Here is a 25421-nt window from a genome sequence, read left to right as displayed (position 1 = left end):
TAAAATAGAATATGCCTTGTGGATATAGGAAAATACAGTGAAAGATTTCTATAAAAATTATCAAAGAGGAAATGTAAAATTTTACACTGTGTTCAAAAGTACGCTCAGCATTAAATGTAACTGCTAAGTGACGTTAAATATGTTTGTATTTTCATGTGATGTTGTTTTTAGGCTCATTTATAATTAAATAATAAATATGTTATTACGAGTGTTATACAAGTGAATACAAGCACCCTGATATTTTGCAGTTGAGTTTAAGGTAATTTAATATGACAGATAATGAGGAATATGCTGTAATTGAAATATCAAGTCCCGCTATAATACAACAAGTCAAAGTACCAGTCTGTGCTGGTCCTCTGACAGAGGATACCTACACAATGTTTCCTCAAATGTCCACAGTCTGATCTGTGCAGGGCTAAATCTACCATTCAGTCTCGTGCTCGTAGGGATCCACATCAGGGCATGATCGGAGCAGTTCTAGTTCTAGTATGTGTGAAGCATGTTTGATGTTAACTGCAGAGAGCGGACGAGAAGAGAGGTTGGGGGATAACCTGTCTTTCAAATATGTCCTGCAGGATATAGCCTACATCCCATGTATCTGCCCGTCAGTGCCGGTGCGGGTACCAGCTGCAGGATAAGTGTTGTCTCTAATCGCAGGCCGACACGCTGCTGATCTTGGCGGTATTCTCGTTCCAGGGCTTCAGGTTTTGCAGTGCGAACAGAGACCTGTTCTGCAGGCAAAGTGGGTCCGGGGTCAACGGCTGGTTGATGTTTTTCTGAAAGGCTTCCTGATGAAGTTGCATAAGAATCCGGTTGGCCTGCTGCCGCTCGGCCTCCCGCTCCTCCGCAGTCTGCCGCCTACAACAGTGACAAGGAAACACCGCTGAGTGCTCACATATCGATGCATGTCTCTATATATTATTAATACCTCAGGACCTGCTACTCGCGCCTTTGTAATTAAAAAAGTCGAAAAATCTATGATTGAAATCGAAAAATAAATTAATCTAAGACAACAACAGTTATACAGAATAAAAACCACAATGAAAATAGAATATCTTGAACATGAATGTTTTTTAAATCGGCCTCCACAGTCCTAAAAATATGGAGGGACATTTCAAAATGGAAGAAAGTCACTGTGAAAGGGACTTTTTTAATTCAAATAAATTTTGTTTGTAAAGCGCCAAATCTTAATTTACATTTTCTCAATGCACTTAAAACCTTAAAAAATATTGAGAAATCCACAATGAGCAAGCACTACCATCTGTTGTTCTTGGTCAACAAATACATGAACATACTTGCGTAATACGAAATTTGCGAAAAACTGTAATAAATTTATTATAAATGCAGATATAATGCACAATATTTTAGAACCCTTTTTCAGGTCAATCCATTATCATTTGGTGGCAGCGTTTTTATGCATTTTGCCTTGGTTTGTTTATGTCAATATCAGATTGTGGTTTTTAAACAAAACATTGGAGAAACTCAACAAACTGAAATAACTGAGAGTAACCAATATTTTTAGTATGTTGCATTTAGGAAAACATGATCCTGTAGGCTCTGTTAGGACAGATTTATTGGCATATAAAACGTTGAAAACAACCATATACATATGTACTTTACTTAAATGAAAATGCTGTTTTTTTTCTCTTTTCGTTCTGTAACCTTATTAAATTTTCAATATAATGTTGTGCTTAATACAATTGACTTGAACAAACAAATTTGTTTTAAATCAGGTTGTCAAATGTTGAGGCTTTATTTCTGTTATATTTTGAATTTAAGAAGGGCCTTGCCTGTCTTGTATATATCAGGACTCATTCATACAAAGTCAATTCAAATATTTTAGAGGCTCTGTTCAGTTAGTTAGGTACATCCAGTTTTGCAGTTAACCGATTCATCATGACAGCCGTTTATTTTATTTTGTCCACCTTATTAATTTGAATGGTGGTAGACACAACAACAGAAGCACATGTCCATGTATTTCATTACAGCTCAGTTTAATCCTCTAAAATGACCCCTGGTGAATCATCTCCTCTCTGAAGCAATATTCAACAAATACAGAACATTAGAAGGATTTTTTACAATACTGTTGTATTAGACTACATAGCCTAAACCGACAGCTAAATGTTTTACTCATGTTTTGAATTAATGTCTATGATAAGGCCAAGGGAGAAGAAAGCCAATGATGAAAACAGTCATTTGTATACATTTATCGGCCAAGGATTTTATCCAAAGCTTCTGCCAATTTGTGCATTCAACATCTGTGAGAGGCCATTTGGGGTTCAGCATCTTAACATAGGACACTGCCGCATACAGATGGGGGGAAACTACAATCAAACTGCCGACCTTCTGCATGGAGAGCGACGCTCTACCCCTCTTCCACAGCCGCAACAAATCAACCTTGGGTACAGCGAACGTGCAGGATATATCAAAGTAGCATAATCGTAGGCCCTGTAATACCATATAAGGTACAATTGCTGTCCAATGTGTCATGAAGCGTTTGTTAATTAAATTGGTATCAAAGATTAAAATAGGTTCGGAGATTATTTCACAGACCAAGAAAGCTTTTAGCAGTGGAATTAAGAGACTGACTAAAACGAAATAACAGCCAAAATAATTAAACAATTTGTAGTTTTGAGACAAGGATGATAATTGGCTAAATGGAATCATATGATTAGAAGAACAGATACGTGCCATAAAGGAGGCGCATATCTGTTGTTACTGGATCAGGCAATTTGACACTTTCGTTGTTGCAATATTGTATAATAAACAGCATGATAATAATTAAACATGCCTTCTCTGGTATGCAGAGCAGCCACCAGCTGTGTCAACGCACATCCACTTGGCCACCACAGCACCAACTATGCGCGGTACGACTGCTCATTTGACGCTCGTTGTGTGAGCGCTCCAGTCTTGTTTGCGGGTTGACAAGATTTGTCATTAGCCAAGGACTTCCAGCATAACATCAATCACCTGGAGAATGTAATTCATTTGTGGTAAATTTAATTTGAAAATATAGTTTACATGCAATTAACATTTGACAAATCAAGCCAGCCGTCACCGTGCTCGCCTTGCTCAAGACGTACGCTAACTCCCAATAGCGAAAATAAATGTATGAAGTACATCAATAAATTTAGAATTATCTTATTATTTAAATTGCATCGCTAAACAGACTAATTTCAACATAATGACGAGTTTCCTTTACTCATATTTCCTTCAAAGTAATGAAATCCGTTAGTGAAAAACTAGATCAATAACAGCAGACTAATTTCGTGTGACTTAAACGACAGGTCTGGACCACACATAAATTGAGTTGTGTTGCTAAAACTCCTTAATCACTCACACATCAGATTTGTTTGTACTTATGATTCATGCATGAGACTCATGTATTATTTCACCTCCATTTGGTCCGTCTGTTTTGGAACCAGGTTTTGACCTGAGCATCAGTCATCTTCAAAGCTTTGGCTAAAGCAGCTCTCTCAGCAGACGCCAGGTATTTTTGCCGATGGAACCGTTTCTCCAGCTCACAGATCTGCAGGCGAGAGAAAGATGTCCGGGGCTTCTTCTTCTTAGGAGGCGCCCGGGTCTGATAAGGATGACCTACACGACGTGTTACATTGAGGGGTGAGAGTGACACTGGACAGCGCAGGACATGACATAAACAAAAAAGACAGGAAAGGATAGAAAATGACAAGACGGGTCAAAGCAGGGAAGACATTACGCTAAAAGGCAACACAGCGAAAAATCACATTCGATATCAAGATAGTCTGTAGGACTATTGCAAATATGAACACAATATAATTAACGTTGCTTTGCCCCTATATATTGTCAATTAAGCGACCAGGGTAAAAAAATCATTGTTTATAATTGAAATTAAGTAAGCTAAACTGTTTTCTACGTATTTAATATTTACTCTTAACCCCCAAACAGTTAAGCCTACTTTGGAGAACTTGAACCATTTTTAAGTTTACATATGTGAATAAGAATAAGTATTTATATATATATCGACAACACATTTAAAGTATAACATCAGTCTATGCAGGGGACCGCTTTGGGGGTTTCTTCACTTGAATTAGTTAAATTGAATTGAAGTGAATCGTTAATATGGTGGCTTGAGAAACAAAGACCAAGCTAAAACTGACGAAATAAGAAACTCTAAGAACGTTTATCCTTAAATTCACAATACATCCATTATAATCTATTCATCACTGTTTCATTTTCACAATGAAATTATGTCGAGGTGTGTGACAAAACATCTATCCCATCTCGGCCTTTTAAAAATAGAGCACCGCCGTAGAATTAAATACATTTATTCCTTGTAATTTATATTATATTATATTATTACCTGGGAACCTGTCTTTAGTGTAGCGTTGGTTGCTCTCCATCCAGGGGAAGGTGAGTGTAGTCAGGTTGTTGACAGTCCCGCTCACCGGCGGCATGGAGTTCCCTCCGTTCAGAGGCCGGTGTGCGGGTACACGGATAACCCCAGCGTTATTTGCGTTGGTCCCGTTCACATTGACATCCATATTCATGTGATAAGTCCCACCGCACGAGCTACTAGTGCCATTATACCCAGTGTTGCCGCACGCAAATCCACCGCTGTTCCCGCCGTCGCTAACGCTGCCAATGTACACCGGGTGTCCGTAGTCTGGCTCGTGCATTTTAACACCCAGCATGCAATTATGCTCCACGTTGCTGAGGATCTGATCAATTCCAAAGCTGATGGGCTCTACGTGCGCATGCTGTTGCAGATGCGACCCCAATAAGCGTATCCCTATGTGATCCATGGCCTCCCCGCCCTGACGCGAGGAACCCAATTTACCCTTCGTGCTGCTTCACACAATACTCCGTCTTGGCTTCTTCTGGATGAGCTAGTTATCTAGTGGGCACGAGCAAACGAGTGCGCAAGGCCACCCCCCAACTCCTCAGTGGGAGAGCATCCGTCCCGGTGCAAAACAAAGAAGCGATTTAAGGCCTAACAACAGCATGAGCTCTGTGATATACTTCCTAAAACACACACACACACACACACACACACACACACACACACACACACACACACACACACACACACACACACACACACACACACCATTTCTTGTATCAGAGAATGTTTTTCGACAACTGAGTAAAAAATAAATCACATAACTTTCCACAACTTGATCCGTTTATATTCATCCATGTTGCAAAAAATTGGAGCACAAATAAACTAGCTTAATGGCTTTAAGTTCTCCATAATGAATCAGTTAGAAATGATTGATTGTGTCTACGCTATATGCTATACTCAAAATATTGTCATGAAACAGCTCCATTTGTCACAGTTCCTCTGTGCCTCCAGTGCCCCTCCCCTCTCGTTTCTCCTTTTCCACAGGTGCTGTACATCCCGGTGATGACCCGGCTCTCCAGGCGCACCTGCACCAATCAACTCCGGGCTTTATCTGCCCTGGCTGTGCTGCGAGTCATCGCCAGTTCGTCCTCGTTACTACAGTGGTAGTTATTCGTTCTCGGCTCAGTTAACTATCTCTGGATTAGAACCCTGTATTCTAACCCCCGTGTCTTTCCCTCTGTGCGTCAGGAATTAACCCTTGGACCCTCGTGTCTTCCTTAACCCTGAAGATCTCACGGAGCTCTCAGCCGTCCTGACTACCACCACCCTGAAGATCTCACGGAGCTCTCAGCGGTCTCGTCTACCACCACCCTGAAGATCTCACGGAGCTCTCAGCGGTCTTGTCTACCACCACGCTGAAGACCTCACGGAGCCATCAGCGGACCCGCAATTCTGTTCTCTCCTACGATCAATAAACATCCTTGAACGCACCACCACCGTGCTCTGTGTTTTGACTCTGTTTCAGGGTCCCTCTCGAGACCTCAGGTGTCACACCATTATTAATTCATGCTCAGACTGATGACATTACTGCAAACACTGGTGCGTTTTTATTACTTTCTGTGAGAACAGAAGAGAACTGAATACGTTGCCATAATATTTCACCAGTGTCAAGTGTCTCTGCAATAATACTACTAATAAAGTGATGAGTTAGTATTTGACATTAGGCTACATTCATTAAAAAATGAATCCGGAGATGATCAACGACTGCGGCAGCTTTACATGGGAGGGATATTTAATGTACCAGAACAAACATATGTTTAAAAGTAAATCATAAAAAACGAGTGCATTTTACCGCTATATTTACCATTAATGAAAACGTGGCAGTGCTGCTCCAAAACATAAACAATGAATAAACAACAATAAAATGAAAAATTATTTTCTCTCCTTCTACAAGCCATTAGGAGATAATTACTTAACACAGGGCATTAGAGTATTAATATTTGATATGCTCTCATTGTGTTTTATTGAACAGACCAACATCAAATTTTAATGCATGCAGTACCCTATCACACAGCACTGCGTGACTGCACATTGAGATATCCTACACCTATTCATTTAAGTGTCAAATAATAATGAATATGGGGGGGGGGTGACTGCAGTATTTTCGAAGTGGTTTGTTAATCTGTTCAGAGCAAAGCACGGTTCCTTATTTACATTCAGCCTTAACCACCATCTGACACTGGATGTGAGTTTAATATTGCTAGTGTTGCAGTTAAGTTGTAGGCCAGGGGTCTTCAACGTTTTTCAGGCCAAGGACCCCCAAACTGGTGGAGAGATGGAGCGGGGACACCCTACTATATATATTGTATAAAATGTTGTTTTATATTAAACTTGGCCTAGTGCCATGTATAAACATAGCTGCCCTGTTATTGTGCATTCAATACTAAGCTATTCAAATGTTACACAGGTTCATTTATTCATGTTTTTAATTTAAACATGTGCAAGGTACAGGGTGGCCATGCCACGGACATTTATTAACATACATCTTGCATACAACAGTGAGCTATTAAAGTAATTCACAGATTCATGTTTTTATTTTAAACATGCATGTAGAATAGACAGTGAATCCTCAAGCCATCAATGGATGCCACACATACTCCCACATTAGTGAAATGTGGGACCATGATGGGTAGCAAACAACTTAATTAATCTTGGACGGATGGAGGTTGTCATCCAGAGGGTCAAATCAGCCTCACAATATGTCTGATGCATGTAAATGTGTATTTAAAGACATTTAAATTTGTGGGAAAAAGATTGGTTCGAAAATAAATAAAATTATAAAAAATTTAAAAATTGTCTAATTAACCAAAGATTTTGCGACCCCCCTGCAGTACCTCCGCGGACCCCCTGTTGAAGACCTCTGTGGTAGGCTATAGAGGTGTGTAGTTATTAGCGGTTATTAGCTGTAGAACAATTCCTAGATTGGATATGATAGTGGACTGTGTGTAAAGAACTTAATCCTTAACATGGAGCCAACATTTACTTTAAGAACTGTTTACTCCAGGGCAGTAGTAGAGCAGTAAACAATTGGCGAGAGGCCATCTTGACAGCCAGCGGTTAAATAACTACATTAGGCTAAACACGTAATCACCGGTCATGTTAGGAAAAGTCGCCGCCAGCCTGTGGGACTTCGAGAGCGGCCGGGCAATATTTCGTGCCACAATGCCCCTAACCACTATAGCTCAGTGGTTAGAGTTTGACTGTTCTAACCACTGAGCTATGCCCCCCCTAAATATAATGCATCATGCTCAGTAAAACTGAACCTAAACCAGGGCTTACAGTAAAATGTACCCACTGACATGCAACTTTTCATACTTTTCCCATACAAGGCCTCATGTCAGTCCTGTCCAGTGTTGTTGACCTCTTGACGAGGCAAGACTGAGTAGCGTGTGGGAGGAATAGTTGGCTCTATGTGGAAGAACAGAGAGGAAGCAAACAATGCTTGATGTTTGGCCTGAGCTGAGATGAAGATGAGGGATATACGTTGAGGAAGAGGCCTCTTTCCACTATTATCTCTAGCATTGGAATTACAGATGGTAGTAATGTGAATTCCCACAGAGGAGGAGACACAAGGCTCCTATTAGAGACATGCTTTAATTTGATCTGCAGTCCACTGAATGTAAATGCATTATCCATGTTTACCTGCTGTCTTGGAAAATTCTATTTAACATGGCATTTCTGTTACAATAATCATTTGCACAATATATGTCATGCTCTCTTCTTGGCTGCTCTCTCCTTTCTGAAAGACACATGCCTGGTCCTGATGGCCCGCAGCCTCCTGCCATTTAAGATAGCTGTAACCAACCCCAGTGGCGGTTCTACATGGAATTACGCCCCGGGCGAGACCGCCTCCGAGCATAATATAAGTAAAAGAGAAACTTAAATTTCTCAATTGCACAAATCCTTCAATTGAACATTTGAATGACTCACTTAAGAGAATCAATGCACACAATTCTGCACAAAATAGTATAAGTTACAACATAAAAGTGGCAAAAATATATACAATCAGATATAGAAAAAAGTAAACAAGAGTAGATATACAATAATATAAATATTAAGAACAATATATAATATAATTACATGTAAAAACACACTAAAGAAAATCTAATTATTACACTATGCATTAAGAACAGGAAACTAAAACTGGCCTTCCTTGATGCAAAACCATCAATAATGTCATATGAAATCTGCTCCCCTATTAATGATTGATACTGATGACGGCAAGGCCAGTCAGTCGTTTCCTGAGACATGGTTGACCTAAGGTACTTCATGATCAACTTCAGTTTTGAAAAGCTCCTCTCTGCTTGAGCCACAGTGACTGGCACAGTAAGTACAATACTGAGAGCAGTCCAAAAGTTTGGGTAGATCTCCGATAGATCCTTGTCATGCATAAAAGTGATAAGCTCAAGGAGGCTCATCGTTTTTAATAGCAGGTCAGGGAAGTTCTTAATTTATTTTGTTTCTAAGTTTTTTTTGCTTCTTAATTTGTTGGGACTCTTGGAGTTTTCAAACATTAAATTACACACTGGTCTCTCCTCATGTCCTACCACATTGACTGTGAACCAAAGAGCAAGACAGGCTTCATCTCTTTTCAACTTGGTTTTTGAACAGCGTCTCTTGTTTGTCCCTGACCGGCTGCTGCACGTGAATGAGCTCTGATCTTCCTATGTGTGTCTCTGAGAGAGTGAGCGGTGCGGGGGGCGTAGCCCCGGGGCCTGTATGTGTGTGCTTGACAAGCACAACATTGTTCAGAGAGCTGCTGCAAAGGGTCTGAAGAGCCGCCCGCGGCTTCAGAGCCTCGGGTTGCCAACTCTTTGCTACGGCGAAAGAGCGATTTGTTTACTGCTCTGCCGTTAAAGAGATGCGGACGTTAAAACATTGGTTCGGCTATAATATTAGTTTATGCCTCCGCGGGCGCGCCACACAATTTGAGAACCACTGCTCTATACAGTGGATCCCCCGTTCCCCCACTTGTCTGTTCCATTTGGGAGACCCAGAGGTGAACTGTCCCCCACGCCCCCTTGCCTTCCCCATTCTCACACAGCATCAAGCAGGGGCGCCTGTAATTGGAGCTAATCACAGCATGGAGACAGCCTCGGCATAGTCAATAATGACCTTCTAATAGCTTCAGATCAAGGATTTGTGTCCGTGCTTGTTCTGTTAGATCTTAGTGCAGCATTCAACATTATTCACCATCAAATTTTATTACAGAGACTAGAACAGTTAATTAGCATTAAAGGAAATGCACTAAACTGGGTTAAATCATATTTTTTCAGATTGATTCCAATTCGTGCAAATTAATGCTGAGTCATCTGTGCTCGCCAAAGTTAACCAAGGCTCCAGCAGTAAGACACTGCAGCTTGTCCAAAATGCTGCAACACGTATTTTGACAAGAACCAGGCAAAGAGATCAAATTTCTCCTGTATTAGCTTCACTACACTTGCTTCCAGTTAAATCTAGAACAGAATTAAAAATTCACCTCCTAACCTGAGCTGCAGCTACATCGTGGTTTATGATGGTGGACCATGAATCAGAGATCGTGATCATATTGCGAATCCTGTATCGTGCTGGCATACAAATTGTGGATGGTGGTGGTGGACTAAATTGAGGTGGCAGTGGATCATAATGATGGATTGTGGATTATGGTGGCATCCTTTAATGATGGTTGATCCTGATCTTGGTGGGTGCTGATCATGGATTATGATTACAACAAGACTGCTTGATGTACAATATGTCTACTCAGATACTCTACCATTATTGACAATTATTCCTAAATTATTTACCTTCCATTATGCTACAAACTTTTTATTCTAATCAATGCTATAAGTACTCCTTACTAATTATTTTACTGACGTTCTCCATTACAAATGGCATCTATTGCACTTCTGTCCATCCTGGGGGAGGTATCCATCATATGCGGCTCTATCTGAGGTTTCTACGTTCTTTTTCCCCTGTTAAAAGTTTGTTTTACTTGTTGTTTTCCTTACTCTTGTTGAGGGTTTAGGGCAGAGGATGACCCACTTTGTTAAAGCCCCATGAGACAAATTGTAATTTGTGAATATGGGCAATACAAATAGGATGTGATTTGATTTGATTTGATGAATGTTTGTGTGAATGTATAAATGGTAACAACTGTTCTGTAAAGTGCTTTGAATCAAGACTAGAAAAAGCTACAAATAAATACAGTCCATTTACACTGTACTATGAGCTTTTTAATGTTTAATGGAATTTGCTCAATAAGGGCTTTTTATTTAACCAGAAAAAATAATGCCTCTTGTCTCAATTGGATAGACCTACAACCAGTCAGAGCAATGTAGTATGTGACGTATGTTAAGCGACGCATTGTGAGTTATTTAGTAACGCCGCGTTCACAGCGCAGCGCCAACCCTTAAATAGCGCTGTGCTGCACCAAGGGTGCCTCGGGCCGTGCAGTGACCGTTTCGGCGTTGAGTCTATTTTTTGCGTTTGACGCGAGCGTATCGCGCCAGGAAACACAATGAAAAATGATTTTAAACAATATTGATGACATATTTGATATGATATTAATTATCAAATATGCATCCCATACTTTGAATTCCCCTTCTGTTGTCCTGGAGTTTTAATTTGACCAATGACATTATTAAATATCCCCCTCTGCCCATCCACTACAGCCACACAAGCAGTCATAAAGATAAAAAGAGAGAGAGAGGGGGGCTACATATTCTCCACATAGACTTGAGTGGGGAACACGTAATTTACCCTCGACACCCGACATTTAACGGAGCAAACAGCGGAGAAGTTCTTCAACATGGATGACATAAAATTAATAATTGATGTGGAAAAGTACAGTGAGTTGTATGATCCTCGGAACATGTTGTATAAAGACAACACAAAAAAAGACAAATGTTGGGACGCTGTTGCTTAATTTTGGAGTAACAAGTAAGTATATGCTTGAATACTACTGGATCAACGGGTGATTTTGTATTAGCGCTGCCCGACGGTTCAGTGTGTCCGGTGTGAACAGCCAAGTGCCGGCGCGATAGGGATTAGCGCGGCGCCGCGCTTTGGCGACATCCTCCGCGTTCTCTGTTCCTCTTTCAAAATGAATCCGCTGTCGATGTCTACTAAAACAGACTCAATGACTCATCTACACATCTCAGCTCTCCAGAGGCAGGCATGTTTGTTGAAAACGAATTCAACCCAAGCGCACTTTGATGACGTGGTTGATTACGTTACTGTTGATCATCTGTCCATCATCATATAAAGCCCGCCCTGACAATCTGATTGGTCTGGACAGTTTCTGTTCGGGCATAATTTCTACCCAACGGAGCGACTCCAGACCGAACTTCCCGACCTCAAATGTTGTGGGCAGGGCTAAATTCATCTGGCATCCAGGCTACCTAACTCCCAGATGAGGATTGCACCCTCTTACTTTTGCAGAGCCATCGGACTTGTCTGATCAAAGCGGTCACCAAACGGAACCTCAACACAATCTAACACTTTTAAGTATTCTGCCCTGTAGTGATCCGCTGCTTTGCAAGCAAGGTGTCTTGAATGTGTAATTTCAATGGAATCAATGGATTCAAAGGAGTATTTGCAGCTCAGGTTAGCTCAGTGTCTCTGTCAGTCTCTCCTTGTGTTTGTCTCTTGAGTCTACTCCACACTTAATTTGCTGAGGCCACAAATAACCCACTCGCAGTTAAAGCTATCTTGGATGTGCTGTTGGCCATCTCCTCTAGACCAGTAGTTCTCAACTGGTCTGTCTTGGGGACCCACCATCACCCCTTAATGACAACTGAGTAAAAGGTTCAACTTCTCAAATTTGTTTCATGAAAAGATGGTGCAGTTTGAAACTGAGATAGTACAGAATATCACAGTATAACACAAAACAAGTTAAATGATAAACCAAAACGACCAGCAGGTGGTGATGCTAGAGAGGGGCATATTTCATTTTACACTCAATTACCTGCATTTTAATTAAAGATTTAGTCGCAACAACACATCAGACAACATGTAGAGTCCCGCAAGTTTGTGGTCCACATAGCAAACACAGGACCTCTCCTGTTCAGCACCTACAGAATCTTGAGTACAGCAACGATGACTGAAAAATAAATAATAGTAAAAGACCTAATTTCAGTTGCAATTCTTTGAATTATTGTATTGGCCATGATTTTCAGAAGTTCTTTCTGTCTTGCCACATTGTTATGGCTGGATCAGACACCGACCATAATAATGGACACAAGACTAAAAAGGACTATCAATGCATATATATTTATATAGAAAATGGAATTGCTACAAAGCAGGTTGGGACTGGCTGACAGGGTTGGGTGGCAGATGGACTGCGGAGAGTAACATAATCACAACCAGTCACACCCCTCCTGCTTCCTCTACGCCGTCACCTTAGATCACTTGCCCCTGCAATCACTCCCTCTACTGGCCCCACCTGTCAATGACCACCTCAGCTGCATTCCTCCCCATTCAGACAAATATTACAGACAGGCTTCCAAAACCACAAACATAAACAGCCTTACTTACATCCAACCCAGTAATTTTCATAGAAATTCCCTGTGCAGGATAATCTACAACTCCACATCTGTCAACTCCATCCCGTCTTTCTGGACCCAGCACAGACACACACCCACTTCCTCATTATATCACCACAACAAACAACACATGAATACAGCCAACCTAAGAACCCTACCTAAATCCCCCCAAACATTCAGCAAACACTTTATGAAACTCGCTCTGTTAAACACCCGACCGCTACACAATAAAAGTGTCATACTCAATCTATCCATCACTGAAAATAAACTTACTGAAACTTGGTAAAAAAAACTGGACTACTTCACACTCAATCAAACCAACTCCAATGTATTCCACTACCTCAACAAACCATGCCCTGATGGCCGAGGTGGTGGAATTGCCGCCTTTTACAAACAGCACAAAAAAAAAATCCGCCTGACTGCCAATCCAAACGCTCAACTCTCTACCATCTGCTGTGCCATCCGACCTGTGCTGCTCATCCACAATGCAGCAGCTTGACTGGTCTTTAACCTACCAGTCTAGGGGTGAGGTGACCAGAGCCTGGTCCAGAACCTGTACCAGAACCTGTGCCGCCTTCGGAGTGAGAAGGGGACATATTTTCCTGATGTTGTACAGAATGTATTTACAGCAGGGATAGGCAACCTTTACTATCAAAAGAGCCATTATGAAATTATAGAACGACATTAAAGAAAACTGTTGACATTTTATTGCTAGAAAAAAATACACTGGCATGTGTAGGCCTATTTTGAAAAATATAAAGGGCCGAACTATGCAGGCCTATTTGAGTCCTCCCCATATTTGTGGTAAATGTATAAGATAAGAAGTAGCCCACTCTTAAATAAATAAAACATTTAGCTGCAGCCTAATAGCTTAAAAAGAGTAAAAAAAAGATAGGCCAGTTTGTATTTAAATATGACTATAAGTCTGTTTCAGTGTGCTGTCATCCTCTTCTGTTTATTCCCTCAGCCACATACAGCAATCAACCGTGGCACCTGAACAAAAAACACAACATCAGCTCAGTTTCTAAAATAAATATTTATTTGCAAAATAATAGCCTATTCAATTATAGTGTTATCACCTGTTTAATGTGATTTCTGATCACTGCAGATCTTCTCTATATCAAGGCTGTAAGATGTGACTTGGATCTTCCCACAGGACCGCAGGCTGTCATCTGTTATGCGGGAGCGATACTATGATTTTATGTAGTTCATACTTGAGAAAACCTGCTCGCATAAGTATGTTGATCAAAGATAGACAGGACTCCAAATGCATACTTATTCATGTTCATATATTAGTCGGGAATGGTATTCCATGTTTCAAACACAAGTTTGTTGGGCTTGGGGAAGGTTTCAATATCGCTCCATTTGTGCTCTTGAACGAGAATGGCCTTCTGACGGGCGACATCTTAGAGATCAGCTGTCAGGCTTTTGAACTTGGACACCCATAAGTCTTTATCAGCTATGTTGGGCCAGTTCAATTCCGAGATCTGGTTGGCTTACTCCTGTGAACGAGGACATGTTCAGCAGTGATGGGTCGATGTCCAGGGATGTAACAGGGAAGGATAATGTCTTTTTTTCCTTTTTGAACTCGTTGAATCTTTCCCCAAATGCAGTTTGCATTACGATTATCGCACCCTGTAAATACTGACAATTTATGTGAATACGCTCTACTTTGAATTTTCAAACACTGTCATCTTGCCCTCAAACGCCAAAACATCCTCCAGCAGGGCCGTTATTCCCTTTCCCTGGAGGCTTTTGTTCAGCGTGTTTAAGTGACTTGTCATATCCACCATGAAGTGCAACTTTTCCAGCCAATCTAGATCTTCCAGTTCGGGATAGGTGAGGACTTTGCTTTCCAGGAAGGCTTTCATATGGTTAACACCAACATCAAACCCTTTCAGAACGTCTCCCCTGGACAGCCACCGGACTGTCAACACAGGTCAATCTGAGGAGGGCTGTTTTAGACAGGGTAAAAAGGGTGCTGTTTTAAATGATCCTTGTGGTATTTTGACCAAAATATGTTACAGACATTTCATTCAGACCCCAAGGAACCATAACAACTGTGGTAAAATGGGTCCTTTAACCAAACTCTCTCCTTTGAACACCAAGTCAAACACATCAGAAAAACAACATTTCTTGTTGTTTTTCTTTCTTATGGTCATAAGCCTGGCCTTTCACATGCCAGACATACCGCTGGTCCATATGTCCAAATGGTTCCAGTTTGGTTTCATTAGTCCATAGAACTGTCACCCAAAACTCCGTCATCTTATCCAAATTCCTCCTGGCATATTATAGTCGACTTGATGTTCCCTGTGGTCAAGAGCTGAGTAGGTCTTGGAGTCCGGCCATGAAGTCCTTGTTTATTCAGTGAACGTCTTAAAGTTGCCACTGAAGCATTTGTACCAGCCTTCATCAGGTCATCCTGTAGGTGTCCTGCAGTCATACAGGGGCTTCTCTTAGTTGTTCTGACTAAGTTGCTGAGGGCCCTTGATGAAATGTTGGGCTTTCTTCCACGGCCAGGCAGGTTTGAAGCTGCTCCATATCTGACCTTATCTCTCTTTACACTCAATTAAAAACATTGTTATTTGCCTTTAAAGTTCTGTTTACTGTTTTTTCCATCACCCTAATAAAAAATTGCCAGTTTGACAGGCATAGATGTTGGAAATTAGTCCTGTCTTGCAGTGTTACTGAACAGGAGCATTAAACTCTACACCACAATAAGCTAATGCGTGTTTGGATACAAACAAAAGACAGACACAAAAACAGTTTCTTCCCCCTCGCCGTCTCACTTCTGAACAGCCAACCCACTGTGGCACTGTGCAATAACTCTGGATCCGTATAATAACCACTGTACAGTTCCTCCCGAAATTATATTATATATAATATATATTATAATTATATTTAATTATGTTAACTTATTTCACCCTCACTGGATAATTGTAATATGCACACCTGCACTTCTTTTCTTAGACCGTCGCACTGTTCGGACTGTTGTATTGTTTTGTTTTGTTATGCGTGTTTTGTGATGTGTATTCTTTGTAAGCAACTGAGAGCCACTTTACCGAGTCAAATTCCCTGTTTGTGCAAACTTACTTGGCCAATCAACCTGATTCTGAAAACACTTGTTGAAATATGATCAGATATTTTTGGACCACAATGGTACACCTTGCTAATTCAACAGTCAAAATCATTTGCACAGTGTAATAGAAACACGTCCACACATTATGTGGTTGCGACACTTGTTAAAACACATTGAAGTGATGGTGGCTACATGCCAGCCATATGCAGCTTCTCCATTCACACACAACCAATAACAAGATCATAATGTTGAATTTTCTCGCCTCACAAAGTGAAAGTAAAAGCTAATGCTAAGCTACCTGCAATTAGATAGTATCCCTTGCCTCCCAGACCAATAACAGGCATGATTCAATCTCTGCTGGACTGAGGTGTGGTGGTAGAAACCACCAGTCTTTTCAATACTCACATCTTGCCAATTCCAAAACCAAACCGAACTGATGAGAGGAGATCTGTTCAGGATTTGCAAGCTTTTGATGATTTCCATTGTTAAGATACAAATTAGATTTAGTCTTCATTGCTACCTGATTCAAAGTTTTATACAGTGGTCTATTTGAGCACAGATGTCTCTTAATTCCACTACACCCAGACAGCCAGTACTTATTTTCATTTACCTTCAAGATTCAGCAACTGACTTTTGTCGGCTTGGCCCAGGGGCTTTCAGGAATGGTCTGGCAGTGTATGACGCAGTGGTCAAAGATGACCTGATGACCTGCTCTTGCCCGGTGGCAGCACACTCTTGCAGTAGGCTGTTGATCTGTGGATAGTCTCCCTGTCAAAGGACGCTGTTCGTTTTTATTCTATTTCGCTGTTTACTTCCTGAACATGGTCATAGAGCATCCCTGGCTAAGCTATAGGTCTGCTTTTTAGAAGTTGCATATTTGGGAAATGTGCTAAGGGATAAGACAGCATGAGTATAAGAGAGAGTATAAGTCTTGGACAATATTCCTCCATCTAAGATAAAAAAGGAACCGTTATTTTTCTTGGGAATAGCGACATTTTCTATCAATCAATCAAATTTTATGTGTATAGCCCATATTCAAAAATTACAATTCATCTCATAGGGCTTTAACAGGGTGTGACGTCCTCTCTCCTTAACCCTCAGCAAGAGTAAGGAAAAACTACTATAAACCCCTTTAACAGGGTAAAAATATGTAGAAACCTCAGAGAGAGCCACATGTGAGGGATCCCTCTCCCAGGACGGACAGAAGTGCAATAGATGCCACGTGCAGGAAAACATCATCTAGACACTGGATCTACGAGTAAGCTGCAATGGACTCCATCGTGTGCACTGCCACGCTGCAGGCTGTGGTGACCAGAGCACAATAGAACAAGGAGATTGACAAAGCTTGACAAAGCTTTTAATGACAAACATAGGCATCTTGGTGCAGAAATACAAGCCTCATTACCGTCCTGTTGCATACTACTGGTAATGCTTGTCTCCTGTTTATGGCCCAATCGCCTGTCTTAGGGCTGTAGACAGCTGTCTCAATCTTGCTTTCAAGATTGAAAAAAACATTGATGTACCCCCATTGCTTTGAATCATGATCGTGTTACCAATTCAGTTTTGCATATCTTGAACAATTCTGCAACTCAGCACATGACAGCAGGTTGCTGCTCTGCCTATTAGGTGATCATTCTACCACCCACCTAAAATTAAAGTACCCACCCCTTCTAAACCCAGACACAAAACCTGATGAGCATCACTTTGTTGTGGTTATTGACCCAGAGACTAGACTTGTTGAAGACACCGATACCAAATTCTGATTTGTTTCTGTACATGGATGGATCAGCAAGCAGACAACAAGTATAAATAAAGATAAAGCTTTTACATCAAGACATTGACACAAAAAATTAACAAATGTCTGATTGTCACTGCTTGTCCAAGCCCAACTCATCTCCTGTGTTGGCTTTACCTGATGAACCTGTGATGGTGTGACGGCCTGCTGGCCTGTACCATTCCATGAAAGGTGTCTAACCCTCTGTTTGTGTCCCTGGTCTACGTGTGCAGTGCGGCTGATTGGGGGTAACGAGCCGTAACTGGGTGCACCTGGTACGCAGGTGCACCGGAATCCTTGAAACCTCTGGTTCCTCCTCCTCCGGGGAATCTCGACCTGCAGCACACACAGGCTGAGCGACTGGGCTTGGCAGCAACGGGGGGTCGTGCTGAGGATTCGTTTTGTCCTGTGCGTTGTTTTGTTTGAATATCTGCCCCTCTGAGATTCTACAATAAACCCATCCTGGAACATAGTAAAACTACCGTCCGCTCTGTCATGTCATTCATACGCTGGGTGTGACATATGGGGGTCGTCCAAAAAGAAGAAAGAAACAACAGTTTTTATCCAGAGTCCGTCAGCTGAGTTATTAAACTCAATGACAAAGGAGCAGTTAATCGAGGTTGCGGACAATTATGACATCGTCGTTTCAGTATTACAAAGGAGATTAAAGGAGAGTGTTAGGTGCGTAGTGGTGGCCGGGTTAGTGGATCAGCAGGTGCTAACAACTACAGCGGCACCATCTGAGCCACCGGCGCCACACGTGCTTACTTTTGAGGAGCAAAAGGCTCTGCTTGTAATGCAGAGGGAGACAGAGCTTGATAAAATCCGTCTCACGCAAGAGTTTGAGATAACGCGCTGTGATAGGGAGCAAGCTACGGAGATTGAGAAAATACGTCTCACGCAGGAGGTTGAAAAAATAAAACTGGATCAAGAGCAGCAACGAATCGATCTGCTGCGGGATGGTAGAAGGCCAGGTGGACAGTCACCTACGCCTGGATTGAACGTTGAAAAAAAGATTTGTTTGGTTCCACCATTTAGAGAGGCTGATGTGGACACTTTTTTTCAATTGTTCGAGCGGGTAGCTGATGCGCACAGTTGGTCAGACGTGGAGAGGACTCTGCTCCTCCAGTGTGTGTTGACCGGCCGCGCTCAGCTCGCCTATGCGGCACTGTCTGTGGCAGACAGTCAGGTGTATGAGAAGGTGAAAACTGCAGTGATTAAAGCATACGAACTGGTGCCAGAGGCTTACCGTTTTCGTTTCCGCAATATGCGGAGGATATACGAGCAAACGAATGTTGACTTCGTGAGAGCTTTAACTTTGCAGTTTACTCGTTGGCGAAGATCCGAAAATATTGCTACATTGGATGATTTGATCGATCTATTTTTGTTAGAACAGTATAAGAAAACGCTCTCCGAAGGTGTAGCTACGCACATTGTGGAGCGTAACGTGCGCACTGCTTCCGAGGCAGCCGTGCTGGCTGATGAATGGGAGCTGATGCACCGTTCACGATTAGATCGTAGAAAAATGGATGGAGGTAATTTTCGATCATGGCCTAACGTTATACCTGTGCCTCAAGCTCAAGAGCAGCGGTCTGCACAGAAATATGTGCAAAGGCCTGCTCTGGATAAGGACGCGTGTGGTTACTGTTTTGAAAAAGGTCATTGGATAAGGCAATGTCCAGTGCTCAAAGCAAAAAGAGCTCAATCGTGTAACACGTCTCCTGAGGCTTCGATCCTGGCTGTTCCAGTGCCTGCGATCCCTGACTTGGAGCTGCCAACTGACAGGCCTGCGTGTGCCTCTGCGTGTGTGGCAGACCGCGAGGTGACGTTTGATCCATTCATCTTTGAGGGCTTTGTGTCACTTGTTGGTGGTCATAAAGTCCGAGTGAAAATATTGAGGGATACTGGGGCTAGTGGGTCTTTTATATTAGGGTCGGTGTTGCCTTTCTCTAATGAGTCTTACACTGGAAATTCGCTGTTAATTCGTGGGATTGGCTTAAACACAATTTCAGTGCCGTTGCACACTGTCTCTCTTGAGTGTGAACTAGTGGAGGGAGACGTGGAGCTTGGTGTTCGGCCTGCACTACCTATTGAGGGCATCTCAGTGGTGCTCGGGAACCAGCTGGCTGGTAGACGCATCTGGTCAGATACGTATTCTCCTCTGGTGGTTACCGAAGAGCCGCTGTCCACCGATGAGAGTGTTGAAAAGTATCCGAAGGTGTTTACCGCATGTGTAGTTACTCGCTCTGCCAGTCGAAAAACTGAAACTGACAGAGTGCAGTCGACTAAATCAAAGTCTTTTTCGCTCGCTGATTATCCCTTCTGTGTATCACGTGAGGTATTGGCAGAAGAGCAAAAATCAGATGAGACCTTGAAATCACTCTTTGAACTCGTTAACGTTGACAGTGAAATTCGGAATAAAGCGGGGGGCTACTTCGTTAGAGACGGCATGTTGTTAAGGAAGTGGTCTCCTCACGCAGATTGCTTTGTTGGTGATCCAATTGTCCAGGTCGTGGTGCCTGCTAAATTTCGTCTGCTGGTACTCGAAACCGCTCATGATAAGCTCGCTGGTCATGCCGGTGTACAGAAAACATATGATCACATTTTGCGCTATTTCCACTGGCCGCGAGTTAAGCGTAACGTTGCCAGTTTTGTAAAAACGTGCGAAACATGTCAACTGATAGGCAAACCCAATGTGATGTTGAAGCCGGCTCCGTTGCGTCCAATTCCGACTGCGAGTCAACCTTTTGAGCACCTTATCATTGACAATGTTGGGCCTCTCCCTCGCTCTAAAACAGGCTGTGAGTACCTGCTCACGGTTATGTGCCAGACCACTTGCTACCCGGCTGCTTTTCCATTACGTTCTATTAACACGAAAGCAATTGTTAAAGCACTGAGTCAATTTATTTCAACTTTCGGGTTACCGAAAGTTGTGCAATCTGATCGGGGGAGTAACTTTACTTCCAAATTGTTCAAAGACGTTCTCAGGCAATTGGGAATACAGCAAAATCTGTCAACCGCTTATCACGCTCAGAGCCAAGGTGCTTTGGAACGCTTTCATTCAACGCTGAAGTCACTGCTTCGTGCATATTGTGTCGAGTTAGGGGGCGATTGGGAGGAGGGCCTGCCGTGGCTGATGTTAGCAGCTAGGGGGGTCACGCATGAGAGTACTGGCTTTAGTCCAAATGATCTTGTTTTTGCGCACCGTGTGCGTGGGGTGATGTCAGTGCTCTATGATCAATGGACGGATTCAGAACCGCCTGATAATTTGTCTGAGTACGTTCTGGGTTTCCGCCGCCGTCTTTCATTTGCCTGGAGAATGGCTAGGGAACGGTTGGAGGAGTCCCAGAAGAAAATGAAAACACTCTTCGATCGTCGCACGGAGCACAGAACGTTTGTTGTTGGTGATTTAGTGCTCGCTCTGCTTCCGCTACTTGGTTCACCGTTTCAGGCCAGGTACGCTGGACCCTATAAAGGTCCTGCATTGTGGTCTGAATGATAATTACGTGATCTCGACCCCCGACAGGAGGAATGGCACACAACGATGTCATGTTAATCTCTTGAAACCGTTTAATACTCGTGAGGAGCGGCGCGCTTCGAAAACGATCGCTTCCGTGGTGCTAGTGGACAGCTCCTCTCAGGTGCTAGTGGACAGCTCCTCTCTGGTTCGCGCACCTTTGATGGTGGCAGCATCAGAGGGGGAGGAGTTTAACACGACCGATGATTGCGTATTACAAGGACGTTTAAAGAATTCTGAGACATTGTTAGCCATGCCTTCAGTCCTAAAACATTTAAGTTCGATTCAGAGCCAAGAGCTCACTGATTTGCTTGGGGAGTTTAAAGTGTTGTTCTCTGATGTGCCCACACAGACTGATTTGCTGGCGCACGATATCGATGTGGGAGATGCTGAGCCCATCCGGCAGCGTTTCTATCGAGTGCCTATCGAGAAAAAGGAAAGTCAGAACGAAGAGGTTCAGTATTTGCTTAACAATAACTTAGCTGAACCGTCTTTCTCCAGCTGGTCTTCGCCATGCTTATTGGTTAAAAAGTCGGACGGTACGTTTCGTTTTTGTACTGATTATCGCAAGCTCAATGCTGTAACCAAACCTGATTTGTTTCCTTTACCTTGTATAGAGGACTGTATTGATGAAAATTCGTCACCAAATTGGATCTCCTTAAAGGATATTGGCAAGTGCTGTTAACTGAGAGGGCTCGTGAAGTTTCCGCTTTTATCACGACTAGAGGTTTATTTTCGTATCGTGTCATGTCATTCGGGCTGCGTAATGCCCCAGCGACATTTCAGAGATTAATGAATCGTGTTGTGGCTGGGCTGGAAGGGGTAACTGTTTATTTGGATGATGTGGTTACTGTAAGTAATACCTGGGCATCACATCTGGAGCGCTTGCGACTGCTCCTCGCGCGCCTGGCACAGGCACGGCTCACGGTTAATCTGGCCAAGTGTGAGTTTGCTGGAGCGACCGTGACCTACCTGGGTAAGGTAGTGGGGCAGGGCCAAGTGCTCCCCATCTGTGCCAAAGTACAGGTTATTGACGAGTTCCCTGTTCCTGCTACAAAACGCGAGTTAATGCGCTTCCTCGGAATGGTGGGATTTCACCGCTGCTTCTGCCAAAACTTTTCGTCAGTAGTCGCGCCATTGACTAATTTGCTAAAAGCAAAGGCCATTTATACGTGGACAGAATCCTGCCAAACCGCGTTTGACTCTGTTAAAGCTCTGTTAAGCTCCGCACCCGTTTTGATGGCTCCACGACTGGACAAACCATTTAAAATTCAAACGGATGCCAGTAACGTTGGCGCTGGAGCTGTGCTAATTCAAGAAAATGACACTGGCATAGAACATCCTGTATGTTTCTTTTCTCGAAAATTCAAGAATTATCAATTGAGTTATTCGGTAATTGAGAAGGAGGCCCTCGCGCTCGTATAGGCACTCCAGCATTTCGAAGTGTATGTGGGTGGGCATTGTTCGGCCGTGGTTGTTTATAGCGACCATAACCCACTTACGTTTCTACAGTCTCTCCAAAACCCAAACCAACGGCTGATGAGATGGAGTCTCTTTCTTCAGCCGTACAATCTGGATATTCGCCACATTAGGGGCTCTGAGAATATAGTTGCAGATGCCTTGTCACAAGCCCATATGTGTGCGGAGTAGTGGGCGTGAATGCTAGTGTGTGCGAGAGTGCTTGTGGGAGTGGTTGTGGGTGTCAGTTGGTATTTCTTCTACTTTAGCCAATTATTTAGCTTTCCGGGTGCTGGTAATGGTTTGGTGGGAAGTACTTCAGGGTAGTTTTTTTTCTCCACTATTACAGGCTAAATAAATTCACGGTGTAATTAAATGCACAATGTATGTAATGTTTATATGTTTGACTGGATTTTGGTTATGTCTATGGTGTGCACATCTGGTGAGCGGTGGTAGTGTGGTAGGTGAAAACCTGGGGTTTCCATCTTTTTAGGGGGAGGGTGTGACGGCCTGCTGGCCTGTACCATTCCATGAAAGGTGTCTAACCCTCTGTTTGTGTCCCTGGTCTCCGTGTGCAGTGCGGCTGATTGGGGGTAACGAGCCGTAACTGGGTGCACCTGGTAAGCAGGTGCACCGGACTCCTTGAAAGCTCTGGCTCCTCCTCCTCCGGGGAATCTCGACCTGCAGCAGACACAGGCTGAGCGACTGGGCTTGGCAGCACCGGGGGGGTCGTGCTGAGGATTCGTTTTGTCCTGTGCGTTGTTTTGTTTGAATATCTGCCCCTCTGAGATTCTACAATAAACCCATCCTGGAACATAGTAAAACTACCGTCCGCTCTGTCATGTCATTCATACGCTGGGTGTGACAGATGGTCCTTTACAAATCTGGGACTCAGTTGCAGAAAAGAAGCACGGGAGACAGCCAGATACAGTATAAAAATCAAAGTTTACTTTAATAGTCCATTCAGGGGTTAGGCAAAATCCAAAGTCTTAAATCCAGGCAGAGTCAAAAAGCAGGTAGTCCAAAACACAGAGAAAAAATCTGGAGAGCATGTTCACACAACGGAGACAATGAACAATCTGGCAGAGGGTGAGGGGAAACACAGGGTATAAATAGGGAGTTCTTAATTACAAACAAGGTACAGGTGTGTGGGGAGACAAACAGGAAGTAAAGCTAGACACAGGAACACGGACAACAAAATAAAACAGGAAGTGAATACAGACAAACAGACAGAACAAATGTTACAGAACCCTTTCTGAAATAGCTCGATAAGCACTAATTAACTTACTTTCTCATATGGACTTGCATTTGATATCACTGGGGTCCTTATAAATTGGAAACCACTTAGGGTTAACGACAGCATTTGTAAACCTAGGCAATGTATGGTGAGTCAGAGGAGATGGCGGGGCACACTCGGTTTGGCTCATGTGGTAGTTTGCAGCAAAAAATGTTGAGACACAGAGAAGAGCAGTTAATGACTGACAGAGCCAGTAACAACTCTTCTGAACACTGTAAGTGAACTACTTGATCACCATAACCGAATTATTTAACCCTTAGTACCCACGTTAATGAGTTTTCCTTTCCGCAACTTTGTGACCAAAAGTGGCCACAACCTAAAACTGCTATAAAAAGATATATATTAATATTAATTTGCCTTTTCAATTACTAAATTAGTTTTACAAACTTAAGTCCTAATCATAAATACCAAATATTCATTAATTTCCAGTATTTTAACCCTTTACAATACGGCTGTGGGCGGCTGTGGCTCAGTGATTAGAACAGTGCAATCCAAGTTAGCTGAACCCCCAAAATTGCCTCTGCTCAATGAGAAAAGTGCTGCCCACAGATGCACTGTAACGTAAGTGTGAAATGTAAAACTGTCCTGTTAAGCGCTTTGAGTGGCCATCAACACTAGAAAAGCTTTCATGACTCTGGACTTTTCCTCTTTGATAAAGTGTCTTTGGATTTGTTTGTTTCTTGTTCTGTACGTAGACTCTTTGGTTTATTGACTTTTTCATGTGTTTCCTTGTTTGTGTTTGTGTTTCAGTTGTTTCATTCTGAGTTCTTTGTTTTCAGTGTTTTGGTCCTTTTGTGTCTCTGCCTTGACTTCTACTCTTGTTGATAATACCATGTGTCTATATTCAACCTGTTCCCTTGCTGTGTATGTACAGTGGATATCAAAAGTTTACACACCCCTGTTAATTTTCAAGGTTTTTGTGATGTAAACACATCCTGTCCTGAACTTTTTCCACCTTTAATGTGAACTATAACGTGAAAAATTCAGTTAAAAAACAAATTGAAATCTTTTAGGAGGAAAAATAAAAAATAAAAAAACTTACAACAGCCTAGTTGCATAGGTTTTGCACACCCTTAACCTAGTACTTTGTTGAAGCACCTTTTGATTTTATTACAGCATTCAGTCTTTTGGGATAGGAGTCTAATTTTGACTAGTAATATTTGCCCACTCTTATTTGCAAAAGGGCTCCAATTCTGTCAGATTGTGAGGGCATCTCCTCTGCACAGCCCTCTTCAGATCACCCCACAGATGTTCAATTGGCTTCTGGGCTCTTGCTGGGCCATTCAAAACATGATTTCTTCTGGTGAAGCCATGCTTTTGTTGATTTGGATGTATGCTTTGGGTCTTTGTCATGCTGATAGGTGAAATTCCTCTTCATCTTCAGCTTTCG

At 42.5% G+C, this 25421-nt stretch overlaps 1 protein-coding gene across 2 annotated transcripts; it reads right to left on the bottom strand.

Annotated features, from left to right (window-relative positions):
* Nucleotides 1-310: 310 nt before the first annotated feature.
* On the bottom strand, nucleotides 311-4857 carry tlx1 (T cell leukemia homeobox 1). Of its 2 annotated transcripts, none has more exons than XM_062400696.1 (3): nucleotides 4343-4857; nucleotides 3396-3633; nucleotides 311-858 (listed from the first exon to the last, which is right to left on the bottom strand). In XM_062400696.1, exons 1-3 carry the CDS (start codon nucleotides 4782-4784, stop codon nucleotides 648-650), a joined length of 891 nt encoding a protein of 296 aa, XP_062256680.1. In that variant the 5' UTR covers nucleotides 4785-4857; the 3' UTR covers nucleotides 311-647. The 2 variants fall into 2 exon arrangements, with proteins under 2 accessions (XP_062256680.1, XP_062256681.1); XM_062400697.1 differs by having other exon boundaries at nucleotides 3396-3597.
* Nucleotides 4858-25421: the final 20564 nt, after the last annotated feature.

This window comes from Platichthys flesus, chromosome 12 (assembly GCF_949316205.1).
Source record: "Platichthys flesus chromosome 12, fPlaFle2.1, whole genome shotgun sequence".
In the NCBI taxonomy this organism is placed as follows: domain Eukaryota; kingdom Metazoa; phylum Chordata; class Actinopteri; order Pleuronectiformes; family Pleuronectidae; genus Platichthys; species Platichthys flesus.
The sequence above is the reverse complement of the archived record's forward strand: the minus strand, read 5'-3'. Positions and strand labels throughout refer to the sequence as shown.

Bases quoted from the DNA above. Each gene is read 5' to 3' on its own strand.
- tlx1 (XM_062400696.1), bottom strand. From the start codon at position 4,784: ATGGATCACATAGGGATACGCTTATTGGGGTCGCATCTGCAACAGCAT. The intron at 3,634-4,342 runs GTAATAATATAA...TGCGCTGTCCAG, and splicing joins CACTAAAGACAGGTTCCCAG to TGTCACTCTCACCCCTCAAT. The intron at 859-3,395 runs GTGAAATAATAC...TCACTGTTGTAG, and splicing joins AACAGACGGACCAAATGGAG to GCGGCAGACTGCGGAGGAGC.